This window comes from Arabidopsis lyrata, assembly GCF_000004255.2.
Source record: "Arabidopsis lyrata subsp. lyrata unplaced genomic scaffold ARALYscaffold_4, whole genome shotgun sequence".
In the NCBI taxonomy this organism is placed as follows: domain Eukaryota; kingdom Viridiplantae; phylum Streptophyta; class Magnoliopsida; order Brassicales; family Brassicaceae; genus Arabidopsis; species Arabidopsis lyrata.
Window position 1 is genome coordinate 15,109,036 of NW_003302552.1, and position 22,632 is coordinate 15,131,667.

General features: G+C 35.4%; 4 protein-coding genes across 7 annotated transcripts; 1 reads left to right on the forward strand and 3 right to left on the reverse strand.

The window, feature by feature from the left end:
* Positions 1-1,313: 1,313 nt before the first annotated feature.
* On the reverse strand, positions 1,314-4,404 carry LOC9317275 (probable xyloglucan galactosyltransferase GT15). Its single transcript, XM_002881162.2, is given in 3 exon segments — positions 1,314-2,279; positions 3,806-4,333; positions 4,336-4,404. Coding segments are annotated over 3 exon segments (1,428 nt in total). The 5' UTR covers positions 4,400-4,404; the 3' UTR covers positions 1,314-1,443.
* A 448-nt stretch (positions 4,405-4,852) lies between these two features.
* LOC9317276 (oil body-associated protein 1B) lies at positions 4,853-7,288 on the reverse strand. The gene is made up of 3 exons (XM_002881163.2): positions 7,028-7,288; positions 6,232-6,635; positions 4,853-5,161 (listed from the first exon to the last, which is right to left on the reverse strand). Exons 1-3 carry the CDS (start codon positions 7,171-7,173, stop codon positions 4,986-4,988), a joined length of 726 nt encoding a protein of 241 aa, XP_002881209.1. The 5' UTR covers positions 7,174-7,288; the 3' UTR covers positions 4,853-4,985.
* A 90-nt stretch (positions 7,289-7,378) lies between these two features.
* On the reverse strand, positions 7,379-13,263 carry LOC9317277 (DNA topoisomerase 3-beta). Of its 2 annotated transcripts, none has more exons than XM_021028760.1 (15): positions 13,037-13,263; positions 12,912-12,968; positions 12,698-12,801; positions 12,368-12,461; positions 11,982-12,081; positions 11,368-11,611; positions 10,630-10,792; positions 10,412-10,531; positions 9,966-10,045; positions 9,428-9,706; positions 9,165-9,333; positions 8,914-9,042; positions 8,577-8,789; positions 8,290-8,469; positions 7,379-8,201 (listed from the first exon to the last, which is right to left on the reverse strand). In XM_021028760.1, the coding sequence occupies exons 1-15, from the start codon at positions 13,061-13,063 to the stop codon at positions 7,563-7,565; spliced, it is 2,598 nt and encodes an 865-aa protein (XP_020884419.1). In that variant the 5' UTR covers positions 13,064-13,263; the 3' UTR covers positions 7,379-7,562. The 2 variants fall into 2 exon arrangements, with proteins under 2 accessions (XP_020884419.1, XP_020884420.1); XM_021028761.1 differs by having other exon boundaries at positions 7,442-8,201; positions 12,368-12,456; positions 13,037-13,179.
* A 4,309-nt stretch (positions 13,264-17,572) lies between these two features.
* LOC9317278 (type IV inositol polyphosphate 5-phosphatase 7) lies at positions 17,573-22,011 on the forward strand. Of its 3 annotated transcripts, none has more exons than XM_021028738.1 (13): positions 17,573-18,188; positions 18,264-18,357; positions 18,583-18,651; positions 18,731-18,818; positions 18,918-19,022; positions 19,117-19,846; positions 19,945-20,138; positions 20,263-20,371; positions 20,483-20,631; positions 20,716-20,965; positions 21,442-21,541; positions 21,628-21,720; positions 21,818-22,011. In XM_021028738.1, exons 1-10 carry the CDS (start codon positions 18,159-18,161, stop codon positions 20,936-20,938), a joined length of 1,791 nt encoding a protein of 596 aa, XP_020884397.1. In that variant the 5' UTR covers positions 17,573-18,158; the 3' UTR covers positions 20,939-20,965; positions 21,442-21,541; positions 21,628-21,720; positions 21,818-22,011. The 3 variants fall into 3 exon arrangements, with proteins under 3 accessions (XP_020884397.1, XP_020884396.1, XP_020884398.1); XM_021028737.1 differs by having other exon boundaries at positions 21,664-21,720; XM_021028739.1 differs by having other exon boundaries at positions 18,264-18,348; positions 18,580-18,651; positions 21,664-21,720.
* The last annotated feature ends 621 nt before the right edge of the window (positions 22,012-22,632 follow it).

The window sequence follows — 22,632 nt, forward strand, 5'->3', positions numbered from 1 at the left end:
TATAAAATACATTCAAGCTGCAAAAATTTAACGTCACCATGAAAATATTAGAAATAAACTTATCTTTTCGACACAGCAATTCATTCTCATTTTAACTTACGACTGGTCAAGTACAGAGTAGTTAGTAAAGGACCTTGGCACGAACCCTCCTAGTCAACAGGAAAAAAAAGGTTGTATTTTGGGTTAACCATGATAGTAGATACTAGATTGGTAGGTATACACAACTTTAAAATAAAACATAATTATTTGGACCATGTTCTCCAAATTATGATATATTCATTAGAAGAAGGAGCGGTATTTAAGAATTGAGAGTTTTTAAAATTCGAAGCCCAAAGAATGTCTTTGCAGAGAGATTCACTACACCAATATATATTATCCGTCGTTATGCTTTGTAATATGTTAACCAAAACTGTTTCTTTCTTTATTTTAATGAAATTTGATGTTAACCAAAACTTGGTAATCACCTTTAGAAAGAACCGTTAAGAACCCCATAGACTAAAACCCTTAACATTGACATCAAAAGTACCTTTTGTTCAACTTCAAGCTAATATACGTACTACTGCTTTTCGTCTTCAAGAAAAACAAACCCATTGAAACCAAGTCGCCTTGGTCCAGTAATAAAGGAGAAAAAAGTCTCCGCCACTTGGGTTTGAATAGTATTGACTACCGGGGTTCGAATTCTAACATAGTTTGGGCCGAAAATTATGGGCTATTTTAGTTTCATTGACCCAATAAAAACATATTCTACTGCTTTGACTAATCCTTGACAACCATTATAAAGCTATAGAGATTTTCCGTATCGAGATTCTGTGACGTTCTCTGCCTTCTCTCTTCATCTGTCTCAAAGAGGTCATTCGTGGACGTCTCCTCATGCTGAGATTAGATGTATGTGGTTAACATGGATCTCAGGTTAGTAATACCCAAGTCATCTTTCTAATTACATTTCATTTATTATTCATCCAAAGTGGTTATATGATTGTGAACCACTAGAAAACGTGTTTTTTCTTAAGTGTGTGAAGTTTGATCATTTTGCTATTGACAAATGACATGGACATACAAGTTTTTTTAAGCGAAGCTGAATCCTTATCATTTTGTCATCGAGTTCTTTCCATCATCTTTACAATTTTTTTTTGTTGTTAATTTTTTTTTTGTCAAATTACAAAACTTATACTGAGTGAGAAATAAATAATGACCTTAATTATAATATAGAAAGAAAAATGCAAAATTTAACCAGAAAATGGATTTTATTTTAGAATTATCATTTCTTAGTGAAATCTCGTTTTTTCACATGGTATTTTATGTATGTATATTAGTAAAACTTTAAACTAATCTAATTTGAAGTAAAAGAATAAGAACAACATACTACAAGACCTACGAACAATTAAATACAATAACAAATGTAGGACATATTCTTTTTTGTTGTCTAATTAGTTATAAACTTAGTTACTCAGTCTTGAATTCTTTTCTCCTTATCCCTTCTATTCCCTTAACCACTCCCTTCACAGCAACATCAAAAGCATCTTCAAGAATCTCTCCATCTGGTTTGTTCCGGTTTGGTTTACTATACACAATCTTCGGAATCAATCTTATTACGTTTTCTCTCATACCAACCACTCTCTCATTTGGTATTCCACGCAAAATCTCTTCGATTTTGTTCTTTCCCCCGGTTCTCAGCTCCTTAACCGGTATATAAACCGAATATTCGCTATTGTTCTTAGGTATGTGCCATCTATATTGCTTGTATGCGCTACCTTGGTTAAAGAAAACCGGAATACAACCAGCCAAGATTGAATCAAATACCGATCTTCTGGTTAACGAATCACCCGGTGGTTGTAAGCAGAAAACTGAACTCTCGAAAAGTTTCATCAGACTGATCGGATCATCGCAGCTAATATTGGCTTTGACGTCACAGTCAAGAAACCTACACGTATTAGATGAGCTCTTGCATTGTTTTATAACTTGAGTGCGAACCAAACCGTTCTGGTTTCTAATTGGTCTTTGAGCTCCGGCGAATGAGAAGAGGATCGTCCGGTTAGTGAGCCTGATCTTGTCTTGCCAGCGGAGGATCTCGGAGGTTGACGTAGGGTGAAAGTAAGTGGGATAAGGAATTGCAAACTCGTTGTGGCTCGTTAGACTACGTTCAATGGTGAGGAAAGTGAGGTTTAGAGACTCCGGTAAGAGCATGAAGTTGGTTCCCCATGCGGACTTATTGTCGGAGTTTCGCCGGAAATCTCGTGAAATCCGACCGGTTACGAGGAAATGGTCTCTACCTGACATATCTGCATTTCAATTATAGATAAAAGAAAAAAATGATTTTGTAATTTTGTCAAAAATAAATAAAAATTGGCGGGTGGACCAAAAAAAAACACATTAAAATTGAATGATCATATTTAAATTTGGGTGATTTGCAAATTATTTTTTTTGACATAACTACACAAATAATTTTCTCAGTTATTAGTAGTTGAAATCCGATCTCTTAGAGCATCTCCAACTCCACTCTATTTTTTCCTCTAAATTCTAATATAGAGCAAAATTCTCTCCAATCCTACTCTATATTCTACTCTAAAATAGAGCAAAAGTGAAGATTTCTCTATAGCAACTCTATAATTTTCCTCTATCTTTTACACTACTTCTATTTTATAGTAAGGAATAGAGTAATACATTGGAGAGAATTTCACTCTATTATAAAGTTATTCTATTTTAGAGCAAAAATATAGAGCTTTACATTGGAGATGGTTTTAGTTACGAGGAAATGGTCTTCACCTAATATACCTATATTTCAATTAGTAATAACCGAAAATTATTTCTGTAGTTAATTATGTCAGAAAAAGTTATTTGACCGAGATACTTTAAAATTAGGATTTAATAATATATTAAAATTTCACTTCAAATATATTAGAGGATGTCAATAATTAAGATAGCTACTAGGCCTGGGCATTCGGGTACCCGTTCGGGTTCGGTTCTTTTTTTTCGGGTATCGGGTCTATTCGGGTAGGGGGTCAAGACCCATTCGGGTATTCTAAAAATTTGGTTCGGGTCCGGTTCGGGTTCGGGTCGGTTCGGGTATTTTAATAAAAAAGCAAAATACCCGAAAATAACCAAAAATACCCGAAATATTTTCGGGTTCGGGTCGGGTTCGGGTTTTTAACTCATATATACCCAAATCTAACCGAAATACTCGATTTATCGAAAATACAATGGTTACTCTTTACCCAAATATAACCAAAAATATCTAAAATACCTAATATATTCGGATTTATGATTGTAATTTTAGGTATTTCGGGTATTATAAATATAAATATAACTAATATTTATAGGTGTATATTTATATTTGGATACATTCGGGTACATTCGGGTATTGGATTCGGTTCGGGTTCGGTTCGGGTTTTTTTCGGGTAGGAGGTTAGGACCCATTCGGGTATTTTTAAAAATCGGGTTCGGGTTCGGTTCGGGTATTGTTCGGGTTTTTCGGTTCGGGTATTCGGTTCCGGGTATTTTGCCCAGGCCTAATAGCTACGTTTATAGAAATTTTTGTGTTGTATCATATATAATTTTATTTTATTTTTGAAAGCTAAAGAGTGTACTTAAAAAGGTTTACAATTATTCGAACAAAAAAAAGGTTTTTTATTTAAAAGTCGTCGGTGGAAAAGGAGTTAAGAAAAGTCGTCGGTACTCGCTAGCTTGAATAATTCGATTTAATTATGGATTAAATCGAAACAACAAGAAGTAATTGCAAATAATCGAAAACATTAGGGGCCAAAACGAAATACAAATAAATTATATTAAAAAGAAAAAACACGCGTACCTTTCCATTGAGGTTGCTTTTTAAGCCATTTAACAAGTTCCTTCCCGGCGGCGTCTCTCGCAGCAACGTTACGCCGCCGTAAATGTCGCCGGAAATCGAGACCAGCATAATAAGGTACGTAAATAGCTGAAGCCAACGACGAGTTTCTCGTCAAGCACTCATATCTCTTCATTTTCTCGTGAAAAATCACTTCGAGCATGAACTGGTTAGTGGCGTACCAGCTCGGAGAGTAGTCAAAACCGTCACCGCCGATCAAAGGTCCGATTCCGGAGTTTTCGAGATACTTACACATACTGATCTTGTCTTTTGGTCTTGTAATAGACTTGCAGTCTTTAATGATTTCAAGATTGAATCGAGAAGGTAGATTATGGATATATATGTAGCGACCGAGACACGGGTCGTGACGGCGTTGATGATCGGAGTCGGAGGTGGTTGTGGTGGTGGTGATGAGTATGATTTTGTCTTGGGAGAGACGAAGGAGAAGCAGAGAGATGGTGAGGAGAGAGAGGAAAAGTAAAAGAGTGGTTGTTTTTTCCTCCATGGATGATGATTCTCGATTGAAGAAACTGATGAATTGTTGTTCTTGTTCTTCATCGTGTAGTGTTCTTGATTTGAGGATCCATGTCAAATTAAGAGAGAGAAATGTCGCAACGCACACGCAAATGATAGATTATTAATAAATAAATAAAAATTTGGTGTCTTACAAAGGAATTTTTGATTGGGGAATAAAAGTCAGATATCTCATATTCAATTAGTTTCATATCTCTTAAAATTTTTTAATCGTCTACATACGTAGGTGGTTAGAAACTTCTTCTTGTGATTTTTTTTTTCTTTTCCAAAAATCCATATTTGGTCAAACTGTCAAAGTAGTATGGCTCTCGAGGCTGATTCCTATTGATCGGAGTTGAAATATATAATAGTAAACCTTTTTACTGAATTGTTTACTATAGTTCTTTTCATGCCTACTTTTTTTTTTTTTTTTTGGTTTTATTGGAATTAGTTAGCCTTTACTAATAAGATGTTATTTCTTATTTTATTACTAATAAATAAAATCCAAAGAAATAAAACCAAACTATTTTAAGTGTCTTGTTGTCTAGTACTGTACGCTTTGTGTTTACCAAAACACACATTGCTTGCTTTGTGGCCATTATTATACTTAATAAGGTCTTAGGTAATAAACTCAGACAAAGACGCTGCCGACAGACTCAGCCGGTTTGATATCGACCTCTCGCAGCTCTAGTTTCATCCCTTTGCCTCCTCCATTCGCCAATGGATGGATCCCCAGCTCGGGCCCTGTCATATACGCCCTTGAGTCCCTCTCCCCCTCAACCGATACCCCAAACCGCTTCTCTGCCTCTGCATCCATAATTAAATCCAAATCTGATCAATTACAAATGATACTAACTACATTTTGCCATATCAAAATACCATTTCTAGCTAAACCGTCTAAGCTGTTTCTCTATCGATACTCTAAACCGCTTCCCTGTCTCTGAATCCATACTCAAATTCAAGCATAACCTACCAATGCTCTTTACTACATTTTACCATAAATAATAGGAGACTAAACGGGTCTAGAAGCCGTTCTACATAATATAAATTGAAAGTTTCTAGATGTAAACTAAGTCTGGGCAAAATACCCGGAACCGAATACCCGAACCAAAAAACACAAAAAAATATAAGAACCGAACCGAAACCGATTTTTAAAAATACCTGAATGGGTCTAGACCTTCCTAACCGAACCGAACCCGAACCGAATTCAATATCCGTGGGTACCCGAATACAAATATACACCTAAAAATATTAGTTAATTTATATTTATAATACCCTGAATACCTAAAATTACAATAATAAATCTGAAAATATTAGATTTTTTTGAGTAATTCGAATATATTTGGATAACCAATGTTGTAGTTTTCTTTTGGGTAATTTTAGTATTTTGACTTTTTTAGATATATTTTGTTATATTTGGGTAAATAGTAACCAATGTAATTTTGAGTAATCGGGTATTTCAGTTAGATTTGGGTATATATGAGTAAAAAACCCGAACCTAAAAATATTTCCGGTATTTTTGGTTATTTTCGGGTATTTTGTTTTCTTACTAAAATACCCGAACCGAATTGAATTTTTAGAATACTCTAATGGGTCTCAACCCTCCTACCCGAATAAACCCAAAACCCAAAAAAAAAAAAAGAACCGATCGGGTACGGGTACCCGAATGTCCAGACGAACAAATAATTGACAATTAAATGATAATTGGTTAAGAGCTAAATATAGACAGCCTATAATCGTTTAATGACAAAAACGCATAATTTCAACGCCTGAAAAATAATAGTCATGGTTACGGCCTATGTACAAAACTACCTAGACCGTTTTTTCAACATTAAACTAAGACATGAAATAACTAATATACGAACTTTCTTACTTACCCTGAATCATCTCATGGAAAAGCTGGCCATCGCGGGTAACAGCCATCATGACATTAGGTAAACCAATGGGAAGCTCATGGCCCAAATCAACTTGCCAAAAATGGAAAACTTTGCCATAAGTCTTAGCGACTTTATCAAGATCTTGACGCTGAATGGCACCTGGAACACCAGGCATGAACAAGAAACCTCCTTTCACTTCCCACTCGTGCGAGTGCCAAAGCTTCTTCTCTTCGTCAGGCAAAGTCATGAACAGCTTCTCTGACACTATGTACTCCAATCCGATCAGACGAGCGTTTGCATCTGGACCGTCGTATATCAAACACTGACGCATCTCTTCATTCACGTGACTGCAGAAATGGTGAGCCTCTACTTGTCGTGCCATGTCGTCAGCATAGAAATGGAACCTGCCCAGCACAAGAAAATAAATAACATGCGTTCTCTATAACATTTTAAGTAGGGTTGGACGGTTAAACCAAATCGAAATGGAATTTATAAAAGGAAATCGAATAAAACAAAAATTAAACGAGATTAGATATAATTTTTTGTTTTCCCAAAAAATAAACCAGAAGATTGATTTTAAATCCCTTAAGCCATTCTCAAAAGTCAAAACCGAGAAAGCCAAATCAAACAAACGAATACTTACCCCTACATTCGAAACATGTTTTGTTGTTGAGATAAAAGAAAGTCTAAATATATACTCAAAACAAGTAGCTATATGTTTTTTTACTTTCATAGTGAGAATCACAAATCCAAGAGGGACAAAAAGAGGTGGAATTGATAAAGATGGGTAACGTACGCGCAGAGGTGTTGGTGGATTTGGTTAACAGGTGCAAAACTTTGAACGGCGGAGGCCGCAGCGTCAATTATGGAGGTTCCGGTCTTTGTTGCCTCCCCTGGAACCGCCGGTCCAGACGTTGTGGAAGAGTGAACTGCCTTCTCCATTTTCTCAATCAATTATTTGCTCTTTCTCTTCAAAAACTTTTAAACAACCAAACAAACAGAGTAACTGCAAAGAGAATAAGATCATGCATTCAACTTCTTGGTATGATCTAAAAAAGGAGGGATTGTATGCATGAAGTGTGACACGTGACAAGCCCAAAATATTACACTTGGGTTTTTTAGCTTTTCTTTAGGGCGTAAATAAGAATTAGTCAAATGTTTTAAATTTAGGGAAGCTGTTTTAGATGAGTGTTTGTGGAAAAGCTCGTAGTAAAGCTAAAAAGTTATTAAATGTTCCTCGTAACGCAGGCAATATGTAAGATTTTTGAATTCCCATCTGTTTACCTATGATGCAAGTAACGCAAAGACATAAACACAGAGAGTTTAGGGTTTCAGAAGTCTCTGAAACTCATTTTAGGGTCGACAGCTTTTGAACCTCTTCTCCCTCCTCTGCCTCGGCCTCTTCCTCGTCCCCTTCCCCTTCCTCCACGCCTCACAAAGGACCTCCCATGTTTCACTTCTACAAGTGAGAGAAGCAACTCATCACATAGAACACATCCTTGATGCAGAGTGGCTCCGTTCTCCAGAGGAGTAGTTTTCTTGTTGAAATCGATCTCTATGATGGCTGAATCGCACTCGGGACAGCGGTTACTTGTGGTGGCGATGCGATGAGCACCTTCCGGAAGCAAAACGATGCAACTACACAAGTTGCAGTTGAGTTTCCACTTGGGGAAGCTAACAGGGTCCAAGACGAGCGTGCCTTCACACTCTGGACAAGCGCAGACTCCTTGGTTTCTGACAGAGTGTTGGCATGTGGGATGAGGACAGAGAGAACATGGCATGCCTGAACCGGTTTTGGTTTTGGCAGGAGCATTGGGCGTCTTAGAGGCTCCAAAGAGTGTATCTATGCCTTCAAATGGAGGAGAGTTGTAGCAGTATGGGCAAAGTGGAAATGACTTCCCCTCAGGTCCTGGAACTGAATAGATCACGAGCTCAAAGTTGTCTAAAGGACATGTGAGTTCCTTGTATAGCTGTAAGAAAATCCGTTATCAAAGGATCAGACAGCTAGAAATTCACTAAGGTTTCAGCTTAAGAGTTTCAGTGATGAAAGGATTTTACCTTGATTGTGCCCTTTTGAGGAAGATAATAAACTTCTTCGCATGTGCCGCAGAAAAGACGTGGTGGGACTGCTGTGATGTGTTTCATGTAACGCAAGCATTTTCCACATTTGCTTAAAGCACGACCAGAATCAGCCAGAGGAGAGAACTGTGCTTCAAAGAGGGCATCCATGTGTTCGATCTGAAAGGACAATATAAGAAATATGTTAAGTAGGACCAAGTTAAATCGAAGACATTATCAAAGTAATGCCTTCAAAGACAACATAACATAAGCCATGTTTTCCAAACCTGTTGAACAAAATAACTGAATTTACGACGAAACTGCTGGATCACATGTTGCACAACATGTGAATGATCAGCTTGGCCCTTGGCAACAAGAGTGATTTGTTGCTCGATAAAACTCCGGATGTCTGGTAAGCAAAGGTCCGGATCAATACACTGATAGCCTCTTATTAGCGTGATTCCCAATGCCGTTGGAACCAATTTCCTCCCAGCTTGTACCTGCAAGAGTGTAAACAGCAAACAAGAGTAATGAGATTTTTCAGAAAAGAAATATGGATCTTCCTGAAAGAGTAACATTGTACCAATGAAGAAAAGCACATCGCATTTGGGTAACTTAACCCACCTGGACATAATTACGTTCACCAATGTTGTTTATATGCACAGGTATTGATGCATCTGTGCCTATGCCATGCTTCTCCATTAGAGATATCAGCTCACTCTCAGTAAGGTAGTCCGGAGGCGCAGTGTTCCCCTGTAGATTTTACAACATTCAGATACAAATAGAAAGGATAAACTAAAAACTGGAACATTTAAAGTAATTTGTGTCCTGGTACAAAGGAAAGAGCAGCAACAAAAACTGGAGAAGAATGTAACCTCGTAAAGCTCCACTCTTATAACTTCAATCCTCTCTCCTTTGAGAAAAGAAGGGAGTTTTTTCTCATCTACTGCAGACCATGGCATTATAGCTGTAAATCCCTTCTCTGTCACACGCTGCCCCGTACAATGGAAAGTTTCCCCACCAATTGACAGTTCCACTTTAGTCCTGAGATATCCATCCAAGAGAATACCACATATAAGATGTGCAAAGAATTAGCTGTAACTAGCATGGATTAAGCTACAAACAAGGCTTTATTTACCTTATGTATTTGCAGTTAGGTGAAACAGTGCCAATAAAATGTTGACAGACATACTGATAGAGTCGCCAAGCATCTCCTCCAACCATGACCTCGGTTGCTGCTCGCATTGGAGTGATAGGAGGATGGTCTCCTGCATCAGTTCCTGACTTGGGCTTATGAAAGCCGTCTGAGAGCAGTCTCTGTACGTAACCACCCCATACTGGATTACTAACTTGTGCTCTGAGTGTGTCTGTGAAGTCAAATGAAGAGGGATAGGCCGTGCTTTCTGTGCGGGGATAGCTGGCATAAAACATTAGAGTTTGAGTCAAAAGATGTTCCACCACCATGGTGTCGTTTAAATGTTTAAATAAAAGATACAGGGAAAAATGTGATGTATGTATATCCTCGTCAGCAAATGTTTTTTCCATACAATATCTACCAGTTCTTAATTACACAAACAAAAATGCCATTCAATAACGATTTGGGATTTACCAAAATTAGCCAATTATATGCTGGTAAAGAGGAGTTAAAAAATAATCTGGAGACTAGAGCATCGAACCTTATGAAGCCTTGGGTATACAATCGCTCGGCAAGATGCATAGCCGTCTGAGGCCCAAACCCAAGAGCACTTGAAGCAACCTGTGTAACCGCTAATGTTATGCTAGATCAGGGAGAGTAATTTGCATAATACTAACTTTATTGAACTTTGAACTCGGAACAAGACTAAGAAATGGCAAAAGCTCTAATCGCAACATGAAAAGAAAAAACAAGAAGAGAACGAAACACAATAAACAAAACAAGAAGAGAACGAAGATCCCAATGGTGTTGCCAACTCATCCCCAAAAACAACCATAGCTGATAAAAACAAAATTGCTTTGGATGAATGCCGAATATTTCAATTTTTCAGTCGTGTTATGCGATCATTAGTACAGGATATGGTGTTAATGTAAAACCAGGCAAGTTCAGTTCAAAGGAATGGTAATCATGATTCGTTACTTCTCTGACCTTTAGCAAACTCACGGTGTTAAGACCGGCTGGACGACCTTTGACTTCCTGCTTTTCTGATACGTCCATTACTTTTGCAGTTCTACCTTCCACGACCAACTTTTGGAACACAGTAGCAGCCTACAATTTGTGAAAGCATGAATATATCAGCAACGTAAGATTAGAAAGCAATAGTCAAGAATGTGAAAGAAATTCTAAAACAAGAACGAGACACTAACTTCCAGGTCAAACAATCTACGTCTCTCCCACTCTAATTGGAGCTCATAACCATCCTTTATAATATAAGGTCGCAGAGCCCAAAACTTTTCTGGCTTGAAAGTATTAATATGCATGTACCGTTGCACACAAAACCCAAGAGTAGGTGTCTGGCATGGCCCATATCTGAAATAAACATTAAAAGGGATCTTTCAGTGGTTAAAAGATTTAAACCAAATGGATACAGTGACTTGCATTATAAAGAAGATGGAAAAATCTAGTTGGCAATATAGTTTACAGAAAAACTACTATTGAATTTGAAGAGTAACAAAACGGACAGAATATCACGCACACTCTTTCCAGCATTTTGAGGAATACTTGAAAGGAGAACACATATGATCGAATCTAAACCCCCAAGAGAACCAGAACCATCGTTGAATCATGACAGCTCATTTTTAGTCCTATTATGAGTAATGAAGAGGTGCTTTGAGAAAGATGACAACATAAAAGCCTAAGTCTTACAAAGCTATGTCTATACTCATTTTTAGCATTTACATGAGTTGCTTTACTCGGACACTCTAAATGACAGGAGATAACCACAATAGAATTCCACAGCCGCATCTTATATGATCAACCGTACCAAATACCCCCAAGGAAAAAGAAAAAAAAATGCATCTGGACTAAAGAAAGAAATCGACCATAGAGACTCTTTACACACGGAACAAAAAGAGAGGAAAGGAAGGAGACGAGAGGAAACTGACGAGATAACTCTGCAGTCTAGATTCTGATATTTGCCTTGGAAATAACTTGTTTGAAATCGCGAGAATGCTACACCAACTTTTAGATCGATCTCTTGACGAGCATCTACTGCCAGTGCCTCATCTCTGTTTGGTTCAACAAGGTTGTCCATGGCCTTTGATATATCTTTCTCAGTCACAGAAGAAAACCGCGCCCGATAAACCTTTCTCTTACTATCTTTCATGTCAAAGCCAGTAGACTCAATAACTACAAGAATATAATGGTCAACAAATTATAGCAGCGGCCATCAAAACCATGTGCATTCCCAAATATGATTGGCATAGAAAAGATACTTATGTAGGAGAAAAATGATTCAAATATTGGTGGTTGCACCACAAATGCAAGAGCTAACCCGCAATCTACTACTACAACTTAAAGGGTTTACCATTGGATACTGACATAATATACAGGTTCAGCAGTATGATATGTTACATATAGTAAAAATAGAGAAGACAGTATAGTCATTGAGTCAACATTCACCAATAGAGTGAATGCAATGGTTAGACAAAATAAATTCTGTATGTTTCAAGCAAGATCTGGTGAGAACAAAAATGAAAACCGGTAACTAAAGACTTGCCTTCAAAACATATATTTTCCCCTTCACGATCGCAATCCAACCACAACACCATATAACTGCAACCACGAGCTTCATTACTTAAATGCCTACAAATATGAGCCTGAGATTTGAAGACTGTTAGAGAAAAGTGTACTACCGTAGAAAGAAATAAAAGAATAGAAGAAGCATAAGACCACTAGAAAGATGCATCTCTACTACTAACCATACGCATAACTCTTGTTCCAAAAGTCAGGCATGTCGTTTATTCATGAAGCAATAAAGCTCATCCTCTTAAAGTAAACCAATGTTGCTAAAAAATGTAAACTACAGCAGCCAATGCCCATGGGTAAACGCCAAAAAAACAACTCAAGCCGTCCCCCATGCACAAAGAAAAGAGAAAAGATTACCTTTGGGTTTGACTCTTTTTTAAGAATTGGAGCGTCGAAAAGATCTTGAGGGTCAATTGTTGCCCAATTTTGATATTTTTCTGGGAAATCTACACTAGAATATGAGAGTGGCATTTAGAAAGATTGAGAAATTTGCTTTGAAATATTAAGAATGTCTGCAAGCACAACAGCTTTAAAAACTAGAAACTTGAGTAGCACGATGCAAACAGCGATTTCAAAGCTGTGAGGAAACGTGTGTCAAGTCATTGTTGTATAGTAATCTACGGAGCAGCAAGCAATGACTCCTATTTCTCTTTGATTCGAGTATGATTGATATGCAAGAGAGAGCACCTGAAAACATGTCCGATAACAGATGTAACTCTATAATGTGCTTTGAAACCTCGAAACATCCCATCAAATTCATGCACCTCTGTACTGCCTCTCCTTGTAGACATCTGAAGCAAAAGGAGAGGAGAATCGAATTAACGCAGAAGAGTTCCGTTACTCCTTCGATTCGAGCTAGGGTTTTAGAAATTAGAGAATCGAAAGAGAGAGAGAGAGAAACCTGGCCATGTGAGAGAACTGAAGCTATGGAGAGAGCAATGCTGGGCTTCTCCGCCACCTGATGAAAGAAGATTTGTAAGAGATGAAGATGGGAGAAGTAGAATTCAAAATTGATAGTTCACTCACCATGAGAACTCTGGGGAGATTAGCCATTGAAGACGACGACGACGTCAGAATCGGGTCAAGCTCAGGCGGCGTCGAACGAGCTTTTAGCCGGAGGAGACGCAAAAATCAGCTTAAACGAGAAACCGACTACACACCGCTTTTTCCCCAATATATTAAACGGCATCGTTTTAACTCACATCTTAAAATTCGGTTCAGATTTTGGTTTCGGTTTGGTTCGTTTGCATACCGTAAATAGGGAACCTGTTTACCTATCTATCACATTTATGAGGAGATAGTGTTTGTATTGTCTCATGTAACATTTATTATATCCTATCCAGTTTACATTTCTTCTTTTTCATACTCCATCAATTTTTAGTTTTAAGAAAATTTAATCTTAATAAAGATATTTATAATAGGATTCAAGAAGAATAAAAACTTCCTTAAAATATAGAGTAAGTTGTGTTTGTGTTATTTACTTTGAAGTATTCCTTGAACTGTGGAGTAGATTATTATTTTCTTTTTATAAAAATAGGAATGCTAAGCTTTTTGAATAACATACGATGTAATCAAAAGGTTTGTTTGAATTTAATCTTGTCCGTTCTCTTTTTTTTTTTTTTTTTTGCAGCACTTGTCCATCATGTATAGGAGATACATTTGGCAAAATCATGCTCGATAAGTAAATTAAGACGATATCACAATCCAAACATTTAATACTGACTAAAATTTACATTTCCCATCCCTCCTAGATTTTGGTCTACCAGACAAAGTAAAAAGCAAACAATAAAGGGTAATGTGTCTTGTTCTAGTGACATATCATCTTTCCCTTTCAATATGTTTTCTTTTTCGGCTTTTTTTGTTTCTTTTTATATTTTGCTATAATTATTAAGTGAAATATCCAAAATTTTAAACTATATCATTATTCTTTTCTTGTAGCACAATTGTTTGAGCATAAGATATACACTACTAAAGTCTATGTTATGTGCATACACATAACACATGCATGTTCATATATATGATACAAATAGTAGATCATATATATCATCATATGTGCTCAGATGTACATGTGAGCGAGCTTCGAAGACTTTGTTGACAAAAAGTGTCCTTTGAAACAAACCCTAATCTTTTTGATGATATGTTTCTACTTGAAACGTTGGATATATATATCATATATGCATTAATTATTACGAATACAACAGTTTATTTTGAGAAACTGTGTTGACAATGTTATGAATATAGAGTTTTCTACTTTTGTAGTATAATTTTCGTTTTGAATACATAAGAAATTCGAAAAGTCGTCAGGTCAACAACTCAAAGTGTGTTAAATACAACTCAGAATAAATGACAACGTGTGTGTGATAGTGGACTGACGAAGAAACGACTCGTGGGAAGATCGTTTATTTATTGTGGCGGCAAATTATTTATATATCATATAGAAAACCAACCACTATAGTTTTTGTTTTGTTTTGTTTATCTTATGATCACCCAGATTAATGATACCCTATTATATTTCTTAATTCAACATATATTACAATAGCGAAATTCTGTTTTTTGGTATCTGATTGGCAAAAAACATAATTTCTCTATCAAGAACTATTTGGTGATCCTTATACATATTTACATAGATTCGCATCAAATTGAACCCTAGGGCATAGACCATATATAAACAGTTTATACTATGATATAAATAATATGGTTTACCAAGAATATAATTTAAAGTGGAAGAAATTTCAAAGCAGTAAAGACCAACATTGTGAGGCAGAGGCTTGGAATGGGAAAGACGAAATGATGAAGGCATGTTTGGCATCTGGCCATCTAAAAGCCAAAACCATCCTATCCAAATATTTAATTATTTTTGTCTTTTTTAAAGCAAAAGAATCCGTTTCGATATTATAACTACAATGACTATCCATGCATATATTATACATTATGTATACGTATATAAACCAATCATAGATTAACATTATAATTATGTATACATGTATATAGTCATTGTCATCCAACGAAATTAAACGTGAGCGTCTTTTTCAGATAAAATTACACGTTTGTCAAGCTGTTGAATGACACCTGTTACCTATATACCATGTTCAAAAAATTGTTACACGCTAGTGGGACGGTGAGAGTGGACCTATCGTCTAACAAAAAAATCAGAAATTAAACAAAGATTAATCGGGGACTAGTTTAAATACTATTTAATATTTTAAAAATATATTAATCTATTATAAATAAGAAATTTATATAATATTATTTTTAAAATTGTATTAAACACATGAAAACAAGAATTTAAGGTCAAACTTATGATTTTTATACAAATTATGAACATAAGTGTGACGTTTTGAATTTTAGATTAAAAAAAAATGAAAAAAAAAATTGGGCTAGGCGCGGTCTAGGCGGTCTAGGCGGACGTCTAGGTGGAAAAAAATTGGATCACCAATTTTTTTTACCGATTTGGACAAAATCGTCGCGGTATCCATCCGATCAGCGCCTAGGCGGGTAGGCGGCCGATTTTTAGAACATGGCCTATATATGTAATTTACGAGCAATTTTAAGTGGCAAAAAGGGTAAAAGCATGACTAATAGAAGAACTTTGCTATATTATAAATAGTGTGTTATGCATCATTAGTTTAGTTTATACTAATATATAATGATTAACTTTTTGCTACTTCCTTAATCCAAAATGATTTGGGAGGCTCCCTTTAACATCCTTAAAATTCAGCATTTTCGAGGCGGTCAAAAGCATCAAAGATTCATCTTGTTTTACACATCCTTCACAAATCACAGTTCACATACACATGCATATAATATTATACAACTAATTATTTGCTTTATTCTTGTGTGGAATCCTCTTTTTTATGTTGTTGTTGCCGAAGGCTATGTAATGCTCATTTGGTTAGCATTTTAGAAACTGAGAACTTTCAAAATGATTGTTAATTTGAGTGTGTATTTGGTTTAATGGTTAACTAAGAAACTTTCTAAAGTTTACATTAGATTTTGGTCTATAGTTCGAGGCTTCAAGCTTAAGGTAGACACACAAACAAAAAACATTGATGCAGTTGATAAAATAATTCAAACATTTTGAATATCGTTGTGGTCATGTACTGCTTTTTGGTAAACAATAAGTCGTATATATGTTGTTTGTATTCTTATTTAGCGAGAACGTTGTAGAAGACCAATTGTAGTCATTCAAAAGTGATATTGTTAATTGATTATAACTTGAACCTACATAATCGTTTAACTTGTAACACTGAATATATATATATAGCTTAGAATACCTTTCATAAAAAATAAAAAATAAAACATTGAATATGAGAATTAGCATGCGAATTGAAGTGTTATTGTTAAAAAATATTGATGACATGTAGAGAGGAAAAAATAGTACTAATATTTTAGTTTTGGTAGTACTAATAGATTTAATATCCGTCCTGATCTTGTTACCTTCTAGGTTTTCTTCGACCTATTAATGATACAAAGACACAGACACAGACCTCTCGATCCCCTAGCATCACTCATTTTATTAAGTTGATTATCAATGAATTAATTCAAAATAAATTTATTAGGTAGTATTTAGTATTAGTTTTACAATCACATCAATATTACTATTTCTTTTGTATATTTTTGAGAATCGTTTAAAATATAATAGTGTATTATTATTAACCTACATTTTTCCACAACTATTAAAATGTAGCATCCAATAATTTTTTATAATTTATAAAGATAAAAAATGGTATTTAGATGTATGGTAAAATAGTGAAATAATAGAATAATAAAATAGCGGACAGGCTTGAACTGGATAAAAAATTTTGAATAGTATTCACGGAAAAAAAATAATACATCAAGTCAATTATGTTGATTATGTTTCTCATTTTTGTTATATTTTTAATAATGTATATTATAGATAACATGTTTTATAAAAAAATATTTTTTCTTATATAGAAGTATATGGAAATTCCAAAGTTTACATCTAGACAAGAGTGTTTGTCCAAAAAAAACATCTATACAAGAGATGTAGACCTAAAACATTGCCCTAAAAAGTTGCTAAACTTACCAAAAAAATAAAAAATACAAGGATATATAAAATAGACTTTTGTCAAAAAAATGATATATAAAATAGACAAATACGAAATATGCATATTATATTTTCAGTAGAATATTTTGTCAAAAACGTAAAAATTTGATCAATGTTGTGAATGATGGAAATAAAGAAATCTCTAAAAAAAATTAAACATGAACAAGTTGGCAGTATTTTACTTGTATGTTATATGAATTGAAATATTATTAATCAACATATAATTTAAATATGGATATCTTATGACCAAGAGCATAAAATCATAAGGAAAGTATTTAATTATTTAAACTTTCTTATGAAATATTCTAAAAAAAAAATTAAACCATTACCAAGAAAAAAAAGACAACTAAAAAAATTGAATAAACCGCCCTTAATTTTCTTATATATAGTAAAACTTGATTAAAATTTTTTTGACTAATTATTATTAGACTCAGCCAAAAAAAAAAAAAGTGAAAGCCCATAGGAGGAAGTGATTAGTGCAAGACCTTATAATAAGCACTCTCGTTCTCTCTCTGCGCTTTATTCTGTTCAAATCCACTGCTTTTACTTTGCCGTTTCACTGAGAACGAGGCTCACTCTCTTTCTCTATTTCTCTCTCTCATAGAAGAAGAAGAAGAAGAATCAGGACCAAGTAGAAAAGCTTAAACCAAGCACTCTCTCTTCAAAGATCAAATCACACTTTTTTGGTTTCTCTCTCCAAAATCTTCCTCATTGTCCTGCTTCAAGAATCCTTGTCTCTTCAACACTTTTTCTCTTCTTATTCTAAAAACCAATCTTCACTTCTTCTCTCATTCGTCTCTGTTTGGGAAAAACTAAAACCCATTTCTCTATTCCTGTCTCGGTAAGCCAAGGAGTGACAAAAACCCTTTTAATCCGAGACCAACTTGTCTTTGCTTTTAGCTTCTGTCTGATTCAAAGGAGAAGAAACAAGTCAATTCTTGTCAATTTCGGGAAAAAAAAAAACATATTTTTAAACAGTGATTCAACTAAATACCCCAAATTTGTTCGATTTGATCTCTGTTGTCTTTTTTTTTTCTGGATGGATTGAGTCTTTATTCCAAGGACAGCTCAAGAACAGCAATGAGAGACGATAAATCCAAGAAAAACAAGGTTTATTTTTATGTTTCTTCAAAATTCCATTTTTCATGAACAATTTCATTTATTTTCTTTTTTGCTTCAATGAAGTTGTCATGGTCCAAGAAGATGGTGAGGAAATGGTTCAACATCAAAAGCAAAACTGAAAAGTTTCAAGCAGATGTTTCTGTTCCTCAACCTCAAGGTACACCAAAAAAAAAAAAAAAGTCTTCTTCTTGTCAAAACTTGTTCTTTGTTCTGTTCTGGAGAGCTTTAATTTGTAATATTTTGTCTTTTCTGAGAAAACAAAACATCTCAATTTCACCTTTATTTTTGCTTTAACCACCATTCTATTCTCTGTAAATTATCAATTGGATTGTTATATATGATTTCAAATTCTGATAATCTTTTTGGGGCCAAATTAATTAAGGAGTTGAAGTTGAGCACAGAAACAGCTTCTCAGAGAGAGAGCCCTGCACAATCAAGAAGAGCAAAACTGGTATAATCATTTTATCAATATGATCAATCCTCTATGATAAAGTTTTCTTCTTTAGTCTCATGATTTCTGAGTTTCACAGAAAAACTCAATAAGAACTGGGAGCAGCAAGCTAGACAAAGGAAAATGAACTATGAAAATCCCAGAATCATTGATGTCCAAAACCACAGGTATATATAATATATATGAACACAGTCACACGCACACATATGTGACTTATTTTATGATCCATTGAAGTTGAATCTCATGTTGATGATACTTGAGAACAGCATCTTTGTAGCTACATGGAACGTTGCTGGACGCTCTCCTCCGGAAGATCTAAACCTCGACGAATGGCTTCATTCCTCTGCTCCTGCAGATATATACGTTCTCGGGTGTGTTTCCATTACATTTTCTTTTCAAGAATGTCTGTTTTTGTTCAAGAAACGTTCTTACTAATCTCTGTTTTTATTTTGTGTGTTCTTTTAGGTTCCAAGAGATTGTTCCTCTTAATGCTGGTAATGTTCTTGGAGCTGAAGACAATGGTCCTGCTAAGAAATGGCATTCCCTCATCAGGAAAACGCTCAATAACCTCCCCGGGACAAGCAGTGTCTGTCATACTCCGTCGCCTATTCCTGTCCCCATTGCAGAGATTGATGCTGATTTCTCTGGATCTTCGAGGCAAAAGAACGAGACTTTCTTCAACAGAAGGTCTTTCCAGACCCCGAGCGTATGGAGTATGGAAGAGAATGACCCTTCGATCTCACAGCCACGGTTTGACCGTCGTTTCAGCGTGTGTGATCGCGTATTCTTCAGTCATAGACCAAGTGATTTTGACCCGAGCTTCAGGTGTAGTCACAGGCCTAGTGATTACTCAAGAAGGCCTAGTGATTACTCTAGACCAAGCGATTATTACTCTAGGCCGAGCAATTATTCTCGGCCTAGTGATGTTTCCCGGTGGGGCTCCTCGGACGATGATAACGGCCCAGGGGATTCTCCAAGCACACTCTTGAATTCACCTGGGTCATGTCTTGGTTCTGCATCGACTGAAAACGGTTACAGAATCCCGTGGAACTCATCGCAGTACTGTTTGGTCGCAAGTAAACAGATGGTTGGTATCTTTTTAACAATCTGGGTGAAAAGCGAGTTACGAGAACACGTCAAGAACATGAAAGTATCTTGTGTTGGTAGAGGATTAATGGGTTATCTCGGAAATAAGGTAACAAAATCTTATGTTTGTTACGGCTTGAGGTAGTTAGTTAGATATGAGTTGGTTAGTAAGTGCAGTGCTATAATCTGCTTTTGTGGTTCTTGTAGGGATCAATCTCAATTAGTATGTTGCTTCATCAAACAAGTTTCTGCTTCGTCTGCACTCATTTGACCTCGGGACAAAAAGAAGGTGATGAGCTAAGGAGAAACTCCGATGTCATGGAGATACTCAAGAAAACAAGGTTTCCTCGAGTCCAGAGTTCTGCAGACGAGAAGTCCCCTGAGAATATCCTTCAGCATGAGTAAGACTGAAACAGAACATCAAGAATCGAATGATGTGCTTAAGATTCATGATCCAATTCATCATGGCTCTTGCACTCAAATCTTGTTACCGTTCTCATTTTTCTTTGTTTCCATTTAATTTAGTCGGGTAATATGGCTCGGGGATCTGAACTACCGGATAGCGCTCTCTTACCGATCCGCAAAAGCACTAGTCGAGATGCAAAACTGGAGGGCATTACTAGAAAACGATCAGGTACATGTAGTAGATATAATACATAAATAAAGCAATAGAGACTATAGAGTTTCATCACATTACTTTATAGAATGTTCTAATCCAAAACATTTGAAAACATTTTCACTGCAGTTACGGATAGAGCAGAAACGAGGGCATGTGTTTAAAGGATGGAACGAAGGAAAGATTTACTTCCCACCAACTTACAAATACTCAAATAACTCGGATAGATATGCAGGAGGTGATTTGCATCCAAAGGAGAAACGTCGTACTCCTGCTTGGTAAGTTTCTTGCTATCAGAAAAAAAAAGTAAACAAGAACCATGTAATGATCTAACAATGGTTTTTTTGGTTATGTTACTAAAGGTGTGATCGGATACTATGGCATGGAGAAGGTCTACATCAGTTATCTTATGTAAGAGGGGAGTCGCGGTTTTCAGATCATAGACCGGTTTATGGCATATTCAGCGCAGAGGTTGAGTCAAATCACAAGAGATTAAAGCGAACCACGAGTCATTCCACTGCACGGGTCGAAGCTGAAGAACTCTTACCTTACGCCCGTGGATACACAGAGCTAACATTTTTCTAAAAGAAAATCGAAAAGAAGTTCTTTACGGTAACATCTCTATTTCATAAGATTTATAAATCTAACCGGAAGATTAGGAGATAACAGATAGAATATAGTGTCAGTGACATTGATCAAAGCCATCAGTAGTAGTAGACTAGTAGTAATAGTTGTGGTCCTGAAACTCAAAATAGAGACTTAAGTCCAATAAGACTGGTCTGCATTTATTATGTATCAGCCAAGAAAAGTATAATCCACACGTTCCTCTCATATCATTTAAGGCACATCACATTGATTTGGATAAAAATGGACCCGGTAAAGCGATCTGTTTTCGTGTTTTCGATTCGAAAATGTGATAAGATATTGTCTCTGCATCATCAGAGCAATAATTAATGATGGAAAATTTTCTTGAAACCAAGATTTGTTGTGTGATCTTTTTTTCTGAAATCTCATAAAGAGTTATTATTGGATATAATTCTTCATCATATTAATAGTATCACTTATGGTATATAATTCGCTTTTGTCAGGTAAATTAAAGTGTTTTTTTACGAGTGTTGAAGCCTTGAGGAGTGATGATGATGGAGACATTTCATTGCTCCTTTTAACACAAAAGGAAACAAGAAACAGGTTTGTCCAATCCCCACTTCTCTATTCGTATGTCCGTTTCCGGTTCGGTTTCAATTGATTTTAATGGGTGAATTTCCGGTTTATAGGTGTATAAAGGATTGTAATTTTGTCTTGGTTAACAGAATTTCGCATATCAAACCGGTTCTTTTATTTATCATGGGAGGACTTACAGCGTGTAGGTAAATAAACTAATTTGAATCTCATATTTTTAAAATTAGTTTTGATTTCTATTAATAAGGAGGTAACTACAGTTTAATAAAACTTTTTTTTGTGCAGGATTATTAAACTGACAGATGGAAGGTTTTTTAATTCATCAGTCTTTTTAGGGATAGATTTTGATAATATCATTATTGTAAATTGAAGTGTGTTCCCGAGACAATGATAGTGTAATGCTTGTTGTATAAGTAAGATTTAGCCGTTTAAGTGTAACAAAAAGATTATACAACAAAAGCAATTATTTAATTCATTATGATTGTTTTCTTACAAAGAAAAAGTGAAAAGAATAAAAAGATAACGTCTTGTGATGATCGTTGTACTGAAAAAGTTAGGGCTTCTTGATAACCTCGAAGCTCATTCATTCTTTGATTCTATATATTGTATTGGAATACAGAAATTCAATGATTAGTTTTATTTTTATCTGACATCTCATAAAGAGTTATAATTGTAAGCAATTAGTCAAAATATCATCAACATTCAAAAACCTTTGCATTATTTTTGTAGCACTGCCTGCAAAAAGTTCAATAATTAGTTTCAGTTTGTTAACTGTAATATAATTAAAGGAAAGTTTTATGTTATACAATTTATTTTGAAATATTAAAAATTAAAGGGAATAGAGGGAATAGTGTAAAGATGTGAATGTAGAATGAAATGATTGAAAAAGAGTATGAAAGTGCAGAGACTGTATTGTGTAATCTCATGCTTTTCTCTTTTTCCTATTTGCTCATGCTTTCTCTTGTTTCAGCTTTCGTGATTACAACAACACTAGTAAATTCCTTTTTATTTATTTTAACCCCAAAAAAAAACATTATTGTAGAATGTGAAGTCATACAATGATCAGCTCTATTTTTTCATGAAAAATCCTTTTTACTTAA